We start from the raw sequence: 17,768 nt of genomic DNA, 5'->3' as shown, positions 1-17,768 counted from the left end.
TCTCTATATCTCTTTGTTTCCTGAATCAGATGAGAATATGCAGCTGATGAGCCCATGCCTTGAGGGCTGAATGAGGACAACTAAAGTGAAGTTGAATCATGATAAAATGGAGGCTTTGGTTAAGTGGGTCTCATATCTTGGATTTAGGTATGCAGGGCTTTTAAATTCATCACCATTATTTGAGACCCAACTATTCTCCATGGCTAGGAATGTCTTTCATAGACAATCTGGCTGATAAACAATGTTTATTCTAATGTATTATACATAAGATGGCTCTCAAGGATGAACTGGAACAGCAACCAGAGGTGCAACTAGCCAGATGAAGACATGCCCTGGCTGCATATTTTCTTCAAATGCCAATTCAAGGTGGCGAAGCTTACTATTAAATTCCTAAACAGCTTCAGACTCTAACATTTAGAGGCATGGCCATTATATAAGACTGTGAGGGAGGCTCTTCCCATGTATTTCAGGTGTGTCATGGATCAACAAGTGAGTTTTTAGTTGTGGCACCCCAGTACAAATTAATCCTCTCACAAAGGTGTGACTAGAACCAAATTACAGTTGTTCCGGCACCAGCTCAGCCTTTTGGTCAAAGCATTTTAATCGCCTGATTCTGTTTTATTGGGTATGCTGATTTTTATGACAACTAAAATAATATCATTTAAAAGAGTATAATAATAATTATTTATTTATATTCCACTTTTTTGCAGAGGAATCTAAGTGGATGACAACAGTATAAGAATAAAACATTGTAAAGTTAAAAATTACAGTTAAAAAGAACAATCCCATATCCCACCCGCCCCCCAAGCATAAAAAACCCATTAATCAAAACCTTTAAAAGAGAGTTGTTTTAAAAGGATACAGCAGATTTTAAAAAAAATAAACACTCTCCAGTAATAAACCTTCCTAAGATTAATTCCATATTAAAAGCCTTCTTAATCAAAAGGGTCCTTTTGTTGTTGCTGTGTGCGTTCAAGGGGCAAAGCAGACTGCCCCAAAAGGGCAGATTGGGGCTTGTGGCTCCAATCCGGCCCATCACTGTGGTTTCTAACTGGCCACTGAAAAGGAGCAGTTTATTTCTGCTCCTTTTCAGGCCCTCTTTTTTCCTTTAGGGTGGCGTTGGGGCGACTTCAGGCTGCATTCAGAGCATGGGCTGTTTAAATGCCGTGCCCCCAATGCAGTCCAACAGCTACCCTTTTGGCCCATCTGTTTCGGGCCCAAGTCATTTCTGACTTATGGCAACCCTAACGCAAAAATCCATAGGGTTTTTCTTGGCAAGAGTTGTTCAGAGGAGGTTTGCCATTGCCTTCCTCTAAGGCTGAGAGAGTGTGACTTTCCCAAGGTCACCTAGTGGGTTTCACGGCTGGCAAAAGGAAAGCAGGGTAGTCTAGACTTCCAAAAGGTGAGCCTATTATGGTGGCGAGACCAAGAGAAAACCTTCCCTTACAGATCTTAGGACTCTTGCAGGTTCATAGGGAGAGCCTTATAGGTCATGACCAGCACTTTGAATTGCGCCCAGAAACACATTGGTAGCTAGTGATGCTGTTTTAACAAGGGAGGGAGTTATATGGTTACTATAACTGGCCATTTCAGTTGCAGCATTTTGGATCCGCTGAAGTTTCCAAACAGTTTCTAAAGGCAGCCCCATGTAGAGTGGATTACAGTAGTCCAAACCTGATATAATCAAGCCATGTGTCACTGTAGCTAAATATGATTATCTCAAGGAACAGCCGACACACTCGTTTGAACTGTGCAAAGGTTCTTCTGGCCACTGCTGACAATGCTGATTATAGTTCTTTGTGGGATTTTCGGGATATGTGGCCATGTTCGAGAAGAGTTTGCTCCTGACGTTGCACTGGCATATGTGGCTGGCATCTGAAGATATATATGAGATATACGATTATATATATAATATAAAAACCCACAAAAAACTATGGATGCCAGCCAGGAAAGCCTTTGAATGCTGATTATGTTTCTGCAACCTTGTTGTTTCATTTAATTATTTCTACCCACTCTGATATTCATAATGATGAAGAGCAGTGAACACATGCTTTCATAAATAGACCCAACTGAGGTCTTGATGCCACAGAGAACCAAGAGAAACTGCATTTCACTGACTGAAAGTATTTACAAAGCAGAAATGAGAACAAAGTCATTGGCTTTTTGAACAGAATGCATTCAGAAGAGTGGTGCTTTTCTTGCTCCTGGTCAATGGGAGGCTGATGACTGGTGATGATCCTATGCTAAAAGACCAAGGAGTTCTGTAAAACCTTTTCAAAGAGCTTTAGGTGGTACATATTCCTCCAGACTTCAGACCAGTTCCTCAGCTGCATGATGCATTATTCGCAGATGGCAGATAAACAGTTCTGTTTGCAGAGAGCAAATGGAGAAAGAAGGCAAACAATATTGGGACACAAAGGTCACAAGACACAGGGCTATTAGCTGGCCTGCCACATTTTATGTAAACCTAACCTCATCAGCAACCCTGGGCTATCACACTATTCAGTCTTGTAACACCCTCAAAAAGAAACCTGAAAGCAGATAACTGCTCAGATAAAATTACCAAGAGCAGCTGCAACTGTGGCACTGAAAAAACAGTTCTGTAAGGTGAAAAATAATTGTAGAAACAGATCCCACAGGACCTTGTTAGCAGTTATAAACAGATCCTGCCTTTAGAAATCCAGCAAAAAGAATCTCCCTCCCCCAGGCCTTAAAAGAAAACCTCCCTCTCAGAGAACCATTAAGCTTCTTCAATAGGAGGATGGCCCTATTTAAAAAGAAAAGAGAAAAAGGAAATGAAGAGTAAAAAATGTAACATTTGCTGCACAATTGAAAGCAAACATAAAAAGCAGGGTTGTTGTTGTGTGGTTTTTTTAATGTAACTATTTATTGCTGTCACTACTGAAGTTATTTCCTCTGGGTTTAAACATTAAGGCAGACAGAAACTGTCAAGCCAGCAAAGATGCTCAGAAAAGGGTTGAAGCCATTTTATATCAGTATATTTTCAGTCTTCTTCAGGGTTGAAATGAAAGACAGCAAAAAAAAAGAAACCTCTCCTTCTCTGCAGAGAGGAATTTTACAGCCAGAACTCACTTTGGCTTACAATGCAACCCTAAACCTATTTCTTCAGAAGAATCAGTGTGAACTCAATGGGGTTTATTCCCTGTTAAGCAACCTTTGGATTACCAACCTTATACCCCAAGGACTATTCTTCCTTTCTGGGGACTAATCCTACCAAAAATGTGAACAATTTCAGAAATGAGCCTTCTCCTTTCCCTTACGCAAGAATCTTGCTAAGCCACTTCCTCTCCAGATAAAGTCAAAGAGAAGAAACAGGCCCTTTAACCTTACATTTCTTGCAAGTAAGGAAGTTACTTTTCCTCTTCATGGAGGCTCCCAGTATTAGCAGATTCCTTTTGCGCTCACGTTTCTCGTCTCGGCACTGAAGGACAGGACAAAAAGCAAAGCCAGGAAAGAGATGTTTAATAATAATAATAATAATAATAATAATAATAATAATTGGACCTTATTGGCTCTTCGACAGATCCATGGACCTGGATTTAATGCCAGAACCCAGCAACGGGCTTCTTTAAAAACTGCTTTTCTGTGCAAAGAAGACCTTTTGGCCATGTGCTAAAGCAGGAAGAATCAGTGGCCTGTTACAGACAGGCCAAAATAAAGCTGCTTCGAGTCACTTTGGAGGAATGGTATTTCAATGATGCATGTGTCCTAAGAGTCCAAAAGCCGCACCAAATCTGCGCTCCAGTCCTTAGAACGGAGTGTGCCTTTGGTGCGGCTTTTGGACTCTTAGGACGCATGCATCATTGAAATAGCATACCTCCAAAGTGACTCGAAGCAGCTTTATTTTGGCCTGTCTGTAACAGGCCAGTGTGAACTCAATGGGGATGTCCTAACCCTGAAAAGCATCACAAAATGTGGGACAGTCAAGGAAACTGTAGGGCATGACAAAACGAAAGGCAAGGACACTAATATAAAAGTCAACCCCTGCTTCGTAGTCATGCTCAAAATGGAGGACACTTTGGAATTCCTTCTGGACAGAAGGATGAAATGGAGGGCATGTCTTGGAAAAAGGAGGACGTCTGGTCGCCCTGGCTGAAGACTTCCTTTCCTTTGAAACAATAAAAATGCTTTCATTGTTATCACTATTATTAACATTTATTTATAGAGCGCTGCAGCAGCTGTGGCTGGCATCTGAAGAGCATATATCTTCAGTTCATATATATATATATATATATATATATATGAGATATACAATTAGATAATACAATTAGATAACCGTATATCTCATATATGTATCTTCAGATGCCAGCCACAGATGCTGGCGAAACGTCAGGAATAAACTCTTCTAGAACATGGACACATGGCCCGAAAAAACCACAATAAAATATGGGAAAAGGCGACAGTATTAACTCCAAAAAAGAGAGCCAGCATGGCTTAGTGATTTGAGCTTTGGGCTATGAGGGTGATTCCTAAACTCAAGCCTTCCAGGTGTTTTGGACCTCCGCTCCCAAAAGCCTCAGCCATCTTGGTCAATAGACGGGGATCCTGAAGTCCAAATGCACCTGGAAGGCCAGAGTTTGGGAATCACTGGGCTACAACTTTGGAGAGACGAGGGTTCGAATCCTGGCTTGGTTATGCATACCCACTGGGTGACCTTGGGCAAGTCACACTCTCTCAGCCTCAGAGGAAAGCAACGGTAAACCCTTCCAAACAAATCTCATCAAGGAAACCAGTGGGATCCCACAGGGTTCTGTCCTGGGCCCAGTGCTATTCAACATCTTTATCAGTGACTTGGATGACAGAATTGGGGGCATACCTATCAAATTTAAAGATGACATCAAACTAGGAAGAGTAGCTAATATTCCAGAGGACAGGATCAAAATTCAGAATGACCTGAATAGACTAGAAAGCTGTGCCAAAGCTAACAAAATGAAATTCAACACGGAGAAATGTAAGAAACTGCACTTAGGGTGGAAAAATGAAATGCAGAGATATAGGATTGGGGACACCTGGCTTATGGAGACTTATATGTGTGAAAGGGATCTAGGAGTCCAAGTAGACCACAAGTTGAACATGAGTCAACAGTGTGATGCAGCAGCTAACAAGGCCAATGCGATTTTAGGCTGCATCAATAGAAGTATAGTGTCTAGATCAAGGGAAGTAATAGTGCCAGTATATTCTGCTCTGGTCAGGCCCCACCTGGAATATTGTGTCCAGTTCGGGGCGCCACAATTCAAAAAGGACATTGAGAAACTGGAGCGTGTCCAAAGGAGGGCGACTAAAATGGTGAAAGGTCTGGAAACCTTGCCCTATGAGGAACAACTCAGAGAGCTGGGGATGTTTAGCCTGGAGAAGAGAAGGTTAAGAGGTGATATGATAGTCCTGTTTAAATATTTGAAAGGATGTCACATTGAGGAGAGAGCAAGCTTGTTTTCTGCTGCTCCAGAGAACAGGACCCGGAGCAATGGATGCAAGCTCCAGGAAGAGATTCCACCTCCACATTAGGAGGACCTTCCTGACAGTAAGGGCTGTTTGACAGTGGAACAAACTCCCTTGGAGTGTAGTGGAGTCTCCTTCCTTAGAGGTGTTTAAACAAAGGCTGGATGGGCATCTGTCAGGGATGCTTCGATAGAGAGTTCCTGCATGACAGAATGGGGTTGGACTGGATGGCCCTTGCGGTCTCTTCCAACTCTACGATTCTATGAGTCTATGATAGGATCATCTTAGGATTGGTATTAAGTCGGAAACGACGCGAAAGCCGCGCCACGCGGACGCTACGGGAAAAAGCCTAACCCCCCAAAAGAGAGGTCCGGTGTGGTGCAGTGTTTTGAACGTTGGGCTACAGCTTTGGAGAGACCAGGGTTCGAATCCCGGCTCGGTTACGTAAACCCAGTTGGGCGAGTCACACTCTCTCAGCCCCAGAGGATGCCAATGCGAAGAAATCTTGCCAAGAAAACCCCAAGATAGGGTCACCATTGATCGAAAAGGGCCTGAAGCCAACCATTTTAATCCTTTTAAGATTTTAAATTGAATTTTAGTATTGACTTTTGCAACTTAATGCTACTTTAATATGCTATTTGATATGTTTTGTTTTTAAATTGTGTGGTTTTTATTGTATTTTCTTTTTTACTGTTGTAAGCCTTTGAAGAGCAGTGGGATATAAATACATATAAGAATAAGACACTAATATAGATGTGTTTATTCACTCTGCACAAAATGGAGGACCTTTTGGAATTCGTCCTGGAGAGAAAAGCTGAAATGGAGGACACGCCTTGGACAAAAAAGACTTATTATTTCGGGATTTATACATATTTGGCCTCTGGGAGTGTGTCCAAAGGGAGAATTAAATGTACAGTCCTTTCCCTGAGGGATATATTTCTCTCAGCGGTGGTTTGAGGCCCCTTTTCCGCCTCTGCGTGACCTAAGCGTCCTTATTTAACCCTCGCTTTGGCTCTTAGCCAGAGCCCTGCAGCAACCGCTAGTCCGCCATTTTGTCTCCAACCGCCTCTTCGTCCTCCTCCTCCTCCTCCATCTTCTTCAGCCCCGCCCACGCCTTTCCCGCTCGCTGAGGTAACCCGCCACCCGATTGGTCGGCTCCCCTCTCCGTCTTCCCGCGCGGCGACGTGATTGGACGCCTCTTCCCCCACTAAGCCCACCTCCCTGTTCTTTTTCCTTTTCTTTTTGCACTCTGTACTCTTCTCTCTCCCCCGCCCTTCGGATATTATGCAAATAAGAGAACCAAATCCCGCGAGGCGATTGGTCCTTCCCTCAACAGAGGGAGGGGGGAAAGAACTCTGCGGCTACGTCATCCCCATCCGATTATGCAAAAAGGGAGGCATGTGATTGGTTCCCGGTAGAACAATCTCCACCCACTCCACGCTGGGAGGGAATGAAAGTTCTAGAAAGGAGGAAAGAAGGCGAAGCCGGCCGGCTCAGGTTGAGTCACTCGCTCTCCCTTTCCATTGTTGCGTCACAGGGCGCGCACCGCGCTCATTGGTTGGAGGAGGCGGGTAAAGCTGGACGCGATTGGCTCAGCGGCCGGAAAGAGGCGTGGCCGTTCTGGAAGATTCTGAAGCCCTATATAAACCCCTGCGCCGCCTCGGGGAGTGGCTTTTCCTCTCTGACTGCGGTGCTGTGTAGACCTGTGTCCTTTTGTGATACTGAACATAAAGTCCGCTGCGGACTAAGCAGGTAACGATCTTTCATATAACTCTCTTCTTTCCTTATAGCCTTACATAGATTTAATACGATTTGGCTTAACTAAACCGTTGGCTTTTCTTTGCTTTACAATATACACTTTATAAATAAGTTACGTTTTAAAAGGGTTGCTTCCAATATTTAGTATTGCATTAATATACATATATATATATATATATCCTTTTATCTTGCTTTTTCATGCTTAAATTAACTCTTATATTAATTGCCTTTACATTTATATATTAGGTTGTTATCAAGTTATATAATATGTATATGATATATATTTTCTTTTTAAATATATAAATATATACATATATATAATTCCTTGCAAAAAAGGAAAATATATATATACACACAATATATATATATACACACTATATATATATATACACAATATATATATATATATACACACACACTATATATATATATATATACACTATATATATATATATATATATATATACACACACTATATATATAGATAGATAGATAGATAGATATAAAATCAATTTTCAGTTCCCAGACTTTGGTTTAAACCTCACCTTCAGCCCATTTAATATACAAATTAACATATAAATCATATATAATATTACTTTATAATAAGTATATATATTATATATTAAGTAACATTACATATTTATATGTTAATTTATGTATTAAATGGGCTGAAGGCGAGGTTTAAACCTAAGTCTGGGAACTGAATAACCTTTTTTGCATAGGTTTAGCTTGCAAAAGGAGAAACCAGATTGTTTGTAATGATTAAATATGATTGTTCTTACTATCCTTTGCCATGTTTTAAAAGACTGAGGGCATAGGTTTGTCCTATGAAACAAAATGGCCCCTTTTGCAAAAAAAAAGAAAAACCCTTTAGTTTGTTAATTACAATAAAAGCTAATAAAGGAGCTTAATTTAGCCTGAGGGCAGAGGAGAAAAGGATAAACCTGGTTTTAAAAGCCATTTTTCATATAGGTTCATAGCCTTGGAAAAGAGCAAACAGAATGGTGCTTTAGGGGCATTTTTGCCTTTTCAAAGCTGCCTTTTAAAGGCTCTTAATCTAGCCTTTGAAGGCTGAAAGGTAGCCTTACATTTTGCATTGGTTTAGCTGGAGAAAGGAAGGAAACAAAATGGTTCTTAGGGGTGTTTTTGGTTGTCCATTTCTTAAAACAGCTTAGTTTTAGCCTGGGGACCGAGGATAAAAAGGTAGCCCCAAAACCCTTGCCATAACAGCTGATAAAAGGTAGGCGCAGTCTTACATTTTGCATTGGTTCAGCCTGAGAAAGGAGGGCAATCCATTGCCTCTTTAGCCTTGAAACTGAGCTCAATCCAATGCTGTTCAGGGCAGTGTCCCCAGACCATTATATATGATAGCTACCCAAGGCTGATTTTAATTTAGTTTATCGCTTTGACTGTTAAAATGTAGGAAGATGTTTAGTTATATTCTGTATCATGTAAACCATAGGTTTGTTTTTTATCTATACAGTGCTGTGTAAATTTCACAGTGCTAAAACAAAGCTTAATATAGTAGTAGTAAGAATACACTGCATCAATGGTGATGCTTTCATCCAGTTTGAGGATAAAGAGGGTGACCTTGTCCTTTTTTCCCATGTGCTGCAAGGAAGGAAACAAAATGGTGCTTAAAAAGGAGGGAGGGACACCCCTCACAGGAATTTGCCCTCCCCTTTTTCTTTTTCCTATAGGAACAAAGCCAGGAGGAGGAGGAGGAACCCTTCCATATCCACATATATCCATCCACATCCAGGGATCGATGCATCTGCGGCTTAGAAAATATCCCAAGAAAGTGCATACCTTGTAAAAAGCAAACCTTGGTTTTGCCCTTTTATGTAAGGGGCGCCATTTTTACTGCCCTCCCATTGCATCTCATGGGGCTTGAGCATTGCAAACCCCATCATCAGAAACCAAGGGCCCACTGTATAGTAGTTTTAAATATGTTTTTATATTAGTATTTATTTATTTGCGGTACATACAGCCCACTCTTCAGCCATAAAGGCTCCCTCAGAGCGGCTTGCAGGTCTCAATTAGACATCAGATACGAGTTTGCTCTCATTTTAAACAGGTCGGCTTTATAGGGCGCCAGGGCTGTATTAAGAGGAGAAATGGGGCTAAACCTCGCTTAAGGGGATTACGTTTGGCCTCCCTTTTCTGAATCGCAGCTGTTCCTGCCCTGAAGGGAGTCGTGAGGAAGGGAGGCGGCTGGGCTTCTCCCTCTTTCAAGGCTGCATTGGGAAGAAGGCTGCAGGATTTAAAAACCCTTTTTTGCTTTCCTTGCAAGATGGAGGCTGCTAATTCACTTTGCATGTATTTTGGGGTGGGTGCCAGGACCCCCCCTCCAAATACTGCACTTTTTGGGATGAGTTGCTTTGACTTTTTAAAAGAATTAAGAGGAGATAGGCTTGAAAATCCATGAGGGAAGCAGACAAAAGCCACATGGATCCTAACTTCCTTCCCTCCCCTTTCTATTTAGGAATAGGGGTGCTTCCCCCCCAAAAAGCAAATTCCCATCATGATGCAACTGGGCTTCCTCTTCAGTAGCAAAAGGCCCCTTTCCCCCACCCTTCCTATACTATCCAGTGGGTCTTTGGTATCCACTGGGGTTCATAGGTATGTGTTAAAACAAAGGGCATTTATGTTAAACTTTTCCCATACCACCAAATTTTGTACAGTGGGCCCTTGGTATCCTTTGGGTTTTGGTTCCAGGACACACACGCCCCAATCTACCTACTCAAGTCCCATTAAGTACAATGGCATAGTAAAATGGCGTCCCTTATAAAATAGCAAAATCAAGGTTTGCTTTTGGGGATCCCTCCCCCCCCCAATATGTTTTCAAGCCTTAGATGGTTGAATCAGTGTAAAAATCTCCAAAAATAAAACTAAATCCCTGGATATGGAGGGCTTCATCCTCCTTTCTTGAGAGAGGCATTGAGAGCTATGGAATAATACTCAGCCAGGAGTCTCCAGGTGACTTTGAATTGCGGTTTAAGATGTTGAATTGTCTCTTTGCCTCGGTCCCAAGATAAGGGATAAGAAGAGAGGGAGGCAAAAGCCATATTAATGCTGGTTCTCCCCCCCCCCCCCCTTTCCCACTTTATTTTTTTTTCAGGGCTTAGGAGTAAAAATGCCTTACTCTGAAGTAGGACCATGGAATAACCCCAAAATCACTGCAACTCCTCAGTCCTGGTTTTATTGTATTATATTTATATTGGAAGAGGCACCCCATTTGTTCCCCCCTCCAAAGCCAGTTCCCAAAAAGCAGTGATCCCTATACTGTGCACTTTAAGAGCTTTTGGACTTCAGCTCCCAGAAGCCTCAGCCACATTGGCCAATAGTCAGGGATTCTGGGAGATGAAGTCCAAAATTCCCTTAAAAGACCCAGTTGTGGGGGCACTGCTATAAGAAGACTGGTAGCAAAAATGGTGCCGGGAGGAAGGGGTCAGGCCTCCCTCCATCTTCCCCATCTTTGCCTTCCTTCCCTTTTCTTGTCTGTCTCTGCCTTTTCCTCCCACCCATGTGCTCCACTTCACTTCCGGTGTGCAGCAGAACACGTGGCCCGAGGCAGCAGGAGCAGGCTCCTCCCCTTCCATGCGGCATCCTTTCCCAGAATCCACCACACGCGGCCAAGCCGCATGGTGACGCCTTTGGAAGGGTGCAGTACCAGTTCCCGCCATGTGGGTTTTTAAGGCTCACTAGCCTAGGGTTGGGTGGCGCTGGTGAGTCACGCAAGGCCAGACGCATTGAGATCTATAGGATAATACACTAACTGGCAGAAGTAGTGCCTTGATGGTTTCAAATTGTCAATGGAGATGTTCAACTTCAATTATTATTACTTTATTTATTAGTATTTACAGTACTTGTACCCCGCTCTTCTGCCTTAAAGGTTCTCTGCAGCTTACAGATCAGCAACCGGGGAGAGTTGGAAATTGTTAGTTAGATTAATAGGTTATGTTATACTTTATTATTAAGTTATGTGTTTTGGGTTTTGTACTTTGCATTGCTATGTTTTGAATTTTGGATTATGTTTGCTGTGTGTGTGTGTATATATATACACACACACATATACACACCCACACACACACACAGATATATATATATATATATATATTCATATTTTGCAATCTTGTACTTCATTTGACCTTTAGTTGGTTTGTATTGTATTGTAGTTTCCTGTTATATTGTATTTCTTTATTGTTGTAACCCATCCTGATTCTACATGATTGGGGAAGCTATAATTGAAACTACTATTATTATTCAAACATATAACCTTTAAAACTGGTCATATATATACTATAATGTGTATGTGTGTACATAAATCTCATGTGTGTCTATGTATATATAAATATAATTTACTTTTAAAACTCTTGCCACACACATAATTATCACATTATTTTTTAAATGTAGGGTTTTTTCCCTTAAATGTAGAAACTTGTCCTTTTAGACTGCAGCATGTCTCAAATTGGTTTAACTGGTATTAATGGTGCATTTGTTTTATTGCAGTCAGTGACCATATTAACTGACGATACTCTCACATTTGCAGCTTCTGACTTTTGTGGATTTGATTATTTGCAGATTTTATTAACACATTCTCTAGGAATATCTAAGGTCGGTGTCTGGCAGATGCTGACCACTCATCTTTCCCCTTGCATTTTGGATGTCCTGAAATTTTGCTCTGTTTCTAAGCTTTGGCTGTCTTGAATGTGTTCACAGGAGAAACAATGTCGAAGGGACCATCTGTTGGGATTGATCTTGGCACCACCTATTCCTGTGTGGGTGTCTTCCAGCATGGCAAGGTGGAAATCATTGCCAATGACCAGGGTAACAGGACCACGCCAAGCTACGTCGCGTTTACTGACACGGAGAGGCTTATTGGCGATGCTGCAAAGAATCAAGTGGCAATGAACCCCACAAACACTGTTTTTGGTAAGGATACTGTGGTCACAGCTGCATTGCTGTAGTACATCTGGGCAGAGAGGGATGTATGATCATTTGGGTTTGCAGTTCCTGATTAAATAGCGTGAGAACTTTTAAACTTTTAGTGATAGAGATTGAAAGACATGATCTCAATCTATTTGTTTTCAAAAGGCAGCAGAATTGAATGCTCTCAGACCCTCCCAAATTATAGTTGAATATACACCTCTTATAAGGGGGGTGTCTCTGGGAATGTTGCAAGAGTATTGGAAAGTTGTTCATGGCTTTAGGATTTCCCCACAGCATTTGTAAGCACTTAGAACCGTACAATTACAAACATACAAAAGTGAGCATTAAGGTACTACTATCATTATATTTATGTATAACAGAGAGGTGATCCAAGAGCCCCTAGCTGCTGGTCATTTGTAAAGTTTCCAGGAAACTACTGATGTGAATGGTAGAATGGCGCTTGGTACATTCACAAAAATGATAGTCCATCACTTCATATACTGTTGGACTGTCTTTCTCACCATTGGCTGTGCTGGTTAGGGCTGCTGGGAATTGTAGTCCAATAGCACCTGGAGAATTTAATGATTCCCATCTATGGTAACCCAGAGGGCAAGACATCTGAGTGTGGCTTGTGTTTATAAACCACACTAGATCATTTATTTTTCGTATTTATACCCCGCCCTTCAGCTCTAATGTGATAGAAAACAAAGCAAGCCCCTCTAAAGTAATGTAGAAAATGCTGGAAAAGACACAGCTAACTCTTACTTGCCATCTCTTTCTAGATGCAAAACGTCTGATCGGTCGCAGATTTGATGATGCTGTTGTCCAGTCCGATATGAAACACTGGCCTTTTACTGTGGTGAACGATGCAGGCAGGCCAAAAGTTCAAGTCGAGTACAAAGCGGAAACAAAAAGCTTCTATCCAGAGGAAATATCCTCCATGGTGCTAACCAAAATGAAGGAGATTGCTGAGGCGTACTTGGGAAAGGTAAGAGTTGTCATGATTGGCCGTGTAAAGTTTGTTTGTTCTTTACTGTAGAAGAATTTCTTCATTAATTCACAAATTGTTTTCAAACTTGTTGTTTCTTTCAGACTGTTACAAATGCTGTGGTCACAGTCCCAGCCTACTTCAACGATTCCCAACGGCAGGCTACAAAAGATGCTGGAACCATTGCTGGTCTCAATGTGCTTCGAATCATTAATGAGCCAACAGCTGCTGCTATTGCTTATGGCTTGGATAAGAAAGTAAGTACGAAAAGACAACATAGTCAAGGCAGAGCGGTGTGTACTGGTGGTGTTGTGCTTTAAACTATTTACACTGTTCCCTTTTGTGCTCTAGGTTGGTGCTGAGAGAAATGTATTGATCTTTGATCTCGGTGGTGGCACTTTTGATGTCTCCATCCTTACCATTGAAGATGGTATATTTGAAGTAAAATCAACTGCTGGTGACACCCACTTGGGTGGAGAAGACTTTGACAACCGAATGGTCAACCATTTCATTGCTGAGTTCAAGCGGAAACACAAGAAGGACATCAGTGAGAACAAGCGTGCTGTGCGCCGACTCCGCACTGCCTGTGAGCGTGCGAAGCGTACCCTTTCCTCCAGCACCCAGGCCAGTATTGAAATCGATTCACTGTATGAAGGCATTGACTTCTACACTTCAATTACCAGAGCTCGCTTTGAAGAGCTGAATGCCGACTTGTTCCGTGGTACTCTGGATCCTGTGGAGAAAGCTCTGCGGGATGCCAAGCTAGATAAATCTCAGGTGCATGATATTGTGCTGGTTGGCGGGTCCACCCGAATCCCCAAGATCCAAAAACTGCTTCAGGATTTCTTCAACGGCAAAGAACTCAATAAGAGCATCAACCCTGATGAAGCAGTTGCTTATGGTGCAGGTAATAAGACAATTAAATGCTTAGTTATGTTGAATCTGGTTTTCATTCATATTTTCAAGTTTTCAGTGATATTAAGGCATATGTTTAGAGAACAAAAAAAATTGATGCTGTTTGCCCTGATGATTGGTTCCAAAACCATTCGCAGTTTCCACCAGAAGCTAATGATGGTCCAAACCTTCCTTGGATGTCTGAGCGAATAAAAAAGTATGTTAGGGTAGCAAAAAATAGATTGGCATGCATAATTTACGTTTCCCTTTTTCCCCTCTTTATCTTTTTAGCTGTTCAAGCTGCGATTTTGTCTGGCGACAAGTCAGAAAACGTTCAAGACTTGTTGTTGCTGGATGTTACTCCTTTGTCCCTGGGTATTGAAACAGCTGGAGGTGTCATGACTGTCCTGATCAAACGAAACACCACAATCCCCACCAAGCAGACCCAGACATTCACCACATATTCTGATAACCAACCTGGTGTGCTGATTCAGGTATGGAGAGGTACATTGCTTGAGAGGAGGGTGATAAAGAACTAAACAAGAGTGTTTTAGTGACTCATTCTGGGTTATCCAAATTGTATAGTGGATCTAACTGAGAAATAACTGCTATTAAAAATCTATATAGCATCCTATTTTGAGGAAGCTGCTAAGTTGTTGCCTGAATGACTGGACAGGATAGTGTCTGATCGCAATGATGAAGGTGATTCCAAAACCATTCGTAGTTTCCACCAGAGGTTGAAAGACCTATGTTGGCTTAAGAACCTTCCTTGGATGTCTGAGCGACCAGTTTGTGTCCAGTTTGCTTCAAAGCGCTGTAGTTGGAAAAGAGTTTTCTGCTTAACTAAAAGTTTGTAATTGTTGTTTTTTTCCAGGTTTATGAGGGAGAAAGAGCAATGACAAAGGACAATAACTTGCTGGGCAAGTTTGAATTAACTGGCATTCCTCCAGCTCCCAGGGGTGTTCCTCAAATTGAAGTAACATTTGATATTGATGCCAATGGCATCCTTAATGTGTCTGCTGTGGATAAGAGCACTGGCAAGGAAAACAAAATTACAATCACCAATGACAAAGGTAAGAAGGTTGGAGATGGATATGGCAGCTTTCTGGGAAGTAAAAATCATGTTGATTTTTGTCTACCTTCATCTAGGCAGTTCTAAATATAAAACATTGTAATACCAAGACATCTTAATCTCAGCCAGTTTATGCTTCTGTATGGCTACCTTTAGCATTTTCTAAGTAGGTTGTTTTGCTTTCAGTCTTTGGGATGCTCTCATAGCAGTTCATGTTAAGGAAAATGATCTGGTTTAAATTACTGAAATAAACGTAAGTACATTTCTTTTTAAAGGCCGTCTCAGTAAGGAAGATATTGAGCGCATGGTCCAGGAAGCTGAAAAATACAAGGCTGAGGATGAAAAACAACGTGATAAGGTGTCATCCAAGAATTCATTGGAATCCTATGCTTTTAATATGAAGGCTACTGTGGAAGATGAGAAACTGCAAGGCAAAATTAGTGATGATGACAAGCAGAAGATTTTGGATAAATGTAATGAGATCATCAACTGGCTGGATAAAAATCAGGTTTGTAGTACTGTTAACCACAGAAAAGTAACAGAAGAAGGAATGCTTTTAATAAAGTAATTCTCCCCATAATACTTTGAATTATCCATTTCCTATGCTCTACTGATGGTTTGGCAATAGACAGACTCGAAATGACCATCAGTTGATTGAAAAATAAGTAGAAATATGCAGTTGCAATGATGAAAGAGATCCAAAACCATTCGTAGTTTCCACCAGAGGCTGCAAGTCCAGTGATGGCTAAAGCACCTTCCTTGGATGTCTGAGCGACTGTTTAAATTCTGCAGATAAACATTTCTAACTGATATTGTGATCGCCAGATTTGGCAGCGGAGCATAACTTTAGAATGCTGTGTATAAAGTTAAGGACAACTTCGTGCTTGGTTAACAAGTCCTTTTTGCACTTCTAGTGATAATAAGTACCAGTAGTAGAGAGGAATTTGTTGCCCTTAAATTATAGAACACAACTTACAGGAGGAGTGGGCAGTGTTCATGTGAGAGCTTGAGTGTACCCATTTTGGAAGGCTTTTAGGTTCCCATCCTGAAGTTGCTGCAGTTCAAGCCTGCATAATGTTAAATGGTAGTGTGTCCTATGTTTTAAGCACGTCTTGTTCCAGTAGTAGTAACTTCCTACATTTCTTCCCTTTTTTTGTATCTGCAGACCGCTGAGAAGGAAGAGTTTGAGCATCAACAGAAGGAGCTGGAAAAGGTTTGCAATCCTATCATAACCAAGCTCTACCAGAGTGCAGGTGGGATGCCAGGAGGCATGCCTGGAGGTTTCCCTGGTGGTGGAGCACCTCCATCTGGAGGAGCATCTTCTGGACCAACCATTGAGGAGGTGGATTAAAGCATGGCATTTCCAATTCTGTGGGCTGCCTACAGAACAGATGGACTCAATTCAATTACAAGGGCATTCTTGATACATTGAACGTTGGCACACGGAGGGAAGGCAAACATTGCACTTTACCAGTACTGTAAAATGTTCAAATTCAAACTTGAGTCCCAATAAATAAAACTTATTTAATTGGCAACTTGAAAAACCTTGTGTTGCATTCTTTATTTCTGATCTAAGGAAAATCTTAGATGTACTTTTCTGCACTTCAGTACTCAAGGTGAAAGTAGTTTATGGGTAAATGTGGCGGAGTATTTCAATGGGTTGGGGTATGCCTCGTGTGTTTGCCTTCAAGTCATATCTAACTTGCCTGTCATGGGGTTTTCTTGTTAAGTTTCTTCCTAGGGAGTTTGCCATTGCCATCCTCTGGGGCTGAGAGAATGTGACTTGCCCAAAGTCACCCAATGGGTTTTATAGCCAAGTGGAGATTCAAACCCTGTTTTCCAGGGTCATGCCAATAGTCAAACTACTATGCCACACTGGTTCACAGGAGTAGGATACACTGACATAAAACTGATATGGACAAATACAGTCAGACTACAGTATCCACAGCTTGAAACTTAAACTATAAATCCCAAAGGGCAAGCCTTTATTTTGCCATTTTATATAAGGGGCACATTTCACTATGCCATTGTATTGAGATTTGAGCATCCACAGATTTGCTACCCCCTCACCCATAAACTTGCTGTTGGTCAAGATACCATTTCTGTATCGAGCGTGGTTAAATATTAGTATCAGCAAAATGGATTGTTCCTTTTACAAACAAACAACTTGGGCCACTGTTGGCCAAGGAATCTTAAGATAAAAACAGACGGGAGGGATTAGCCTGGTCACTATCAACTTCAATGTTGGTTGGAGAAAACATCACAATTCCTGCGGTTAAATGTGTGCATAGAAGAAAAAAGCACTGAGTGTTTTCACGCTATGTAAGCTTGGGCTGCAACATGAGTCAATGTGTAGGGAGTCTCCAGCTTTTTTCAGTATTGCTTGCACTACATAATTCAGCAGTTGCACTAAACGGTTAAAATGCTTGACAATTCTTACACAAAATAGTAAAAAGCCAAAGAGATACTTTTCTGTGTTATGCATCTTCATTCAAGTCACCTGTCAACTTATGGTGGGGTAGGGTTTTACACAAGGAATGCTCAGGTGGGTTTTGCCAGTTCTTAAAAACATAGCCTACAAATACTTGGTGATGGTCTCCCAACCAATTACTAACCAGGGCTGACCCTGTTTAGCTTCTAAGATCAGATGAGATCTGGTCCCTT

At 41.5% G+C, this 17,768-nt stretch overlaps 1 protein-coding gene and 3 non-coding genes across 4 annotated transcripts; all 4 read left to right on the top strand.

Moving 5' to 3' along the window:
- The first annotated feature begins 7,121 nt into the window (after positions 1 to 7,121).
- On the top strand, positions 7,122 to 16,648 carry HSPA8 (heat shock protein family A (Hsp70) member 8). The gene is made up of 9 exons (XM_089537446.1): positions 7,122 to 7,212; positions 11,941 to 12,153; positions 12,933 to 13,138; positions 13,243 to 13,395; positions 13,490 to 14,045; positions 14,324 to 14,526; positions 14,907 to 15,105; positions 15,380 to 15,612; positions 16,270 to 16,648. The coding sequence occupies exons 2-9, from the start codon at positions 11,949 to 11,951 to the stop codon at positions 16,453 to 16,455; spliced, it is 1,941 nt and encodes a 646-aa protein (XP_089393572.1). The 5' UTR covers positions 7,122 to 7,212; positions 11,941 to 11,948; the 3' UTR covers positions 16,456 to 16,648.
- LOC149306985 (small nucleolar RNA SNORD14) lies at positions 14,157 to 14,241 on the top strand. Its single transcript, XR_016282428.1, has one exon. It is a non-coding gene; the product is annotated as a small nucleolar RNA SNORD14 (small nucleolar RNA).
- On the top strand, positions 14,721 to 14,817 carry LOC149306984 (small nucleolar RNA SNORD14). Its single transcript, XR_016282415.1, has one exon. It is a non-coding gene; the product is annotated as a small nucleolar RNA SNORD14 (small nucleolar RNA).
- LOC149306983 (small nucleolar RNA SNORD14) lies at positions 15,784 to 15,879 on the top strand. The gene has a single exon (XR_016282425.1). It is a non-coding gene; the product is annotated as a small nucleolar RNA SNORD14 (small nucleolar RNA).
- Positions 16,649 to 17,768: the final 1,120 nt, after the last annotated feature.

This window comes from Sceloporus occidentalis, unplaced genomic scaffold (genome assembly GCF_023333645.1).
Source record: "Sceloporus occidentalis isolate IW3139 unplaced genomic scaffold, rSceOcc1.0.p SCAF_9, whole genome shotgun sequence".
NCBI lineage: Eukaryota > Metazoa > Chordata > Lepidosauria > Squamata > Phrynosomatidae > Sceloporus > Sceloporus occidentalis.
Note: the sequence above shows the minus strand (reverse complement) of the source record. Positions and strands in the feature narration are given on the sequence as shown.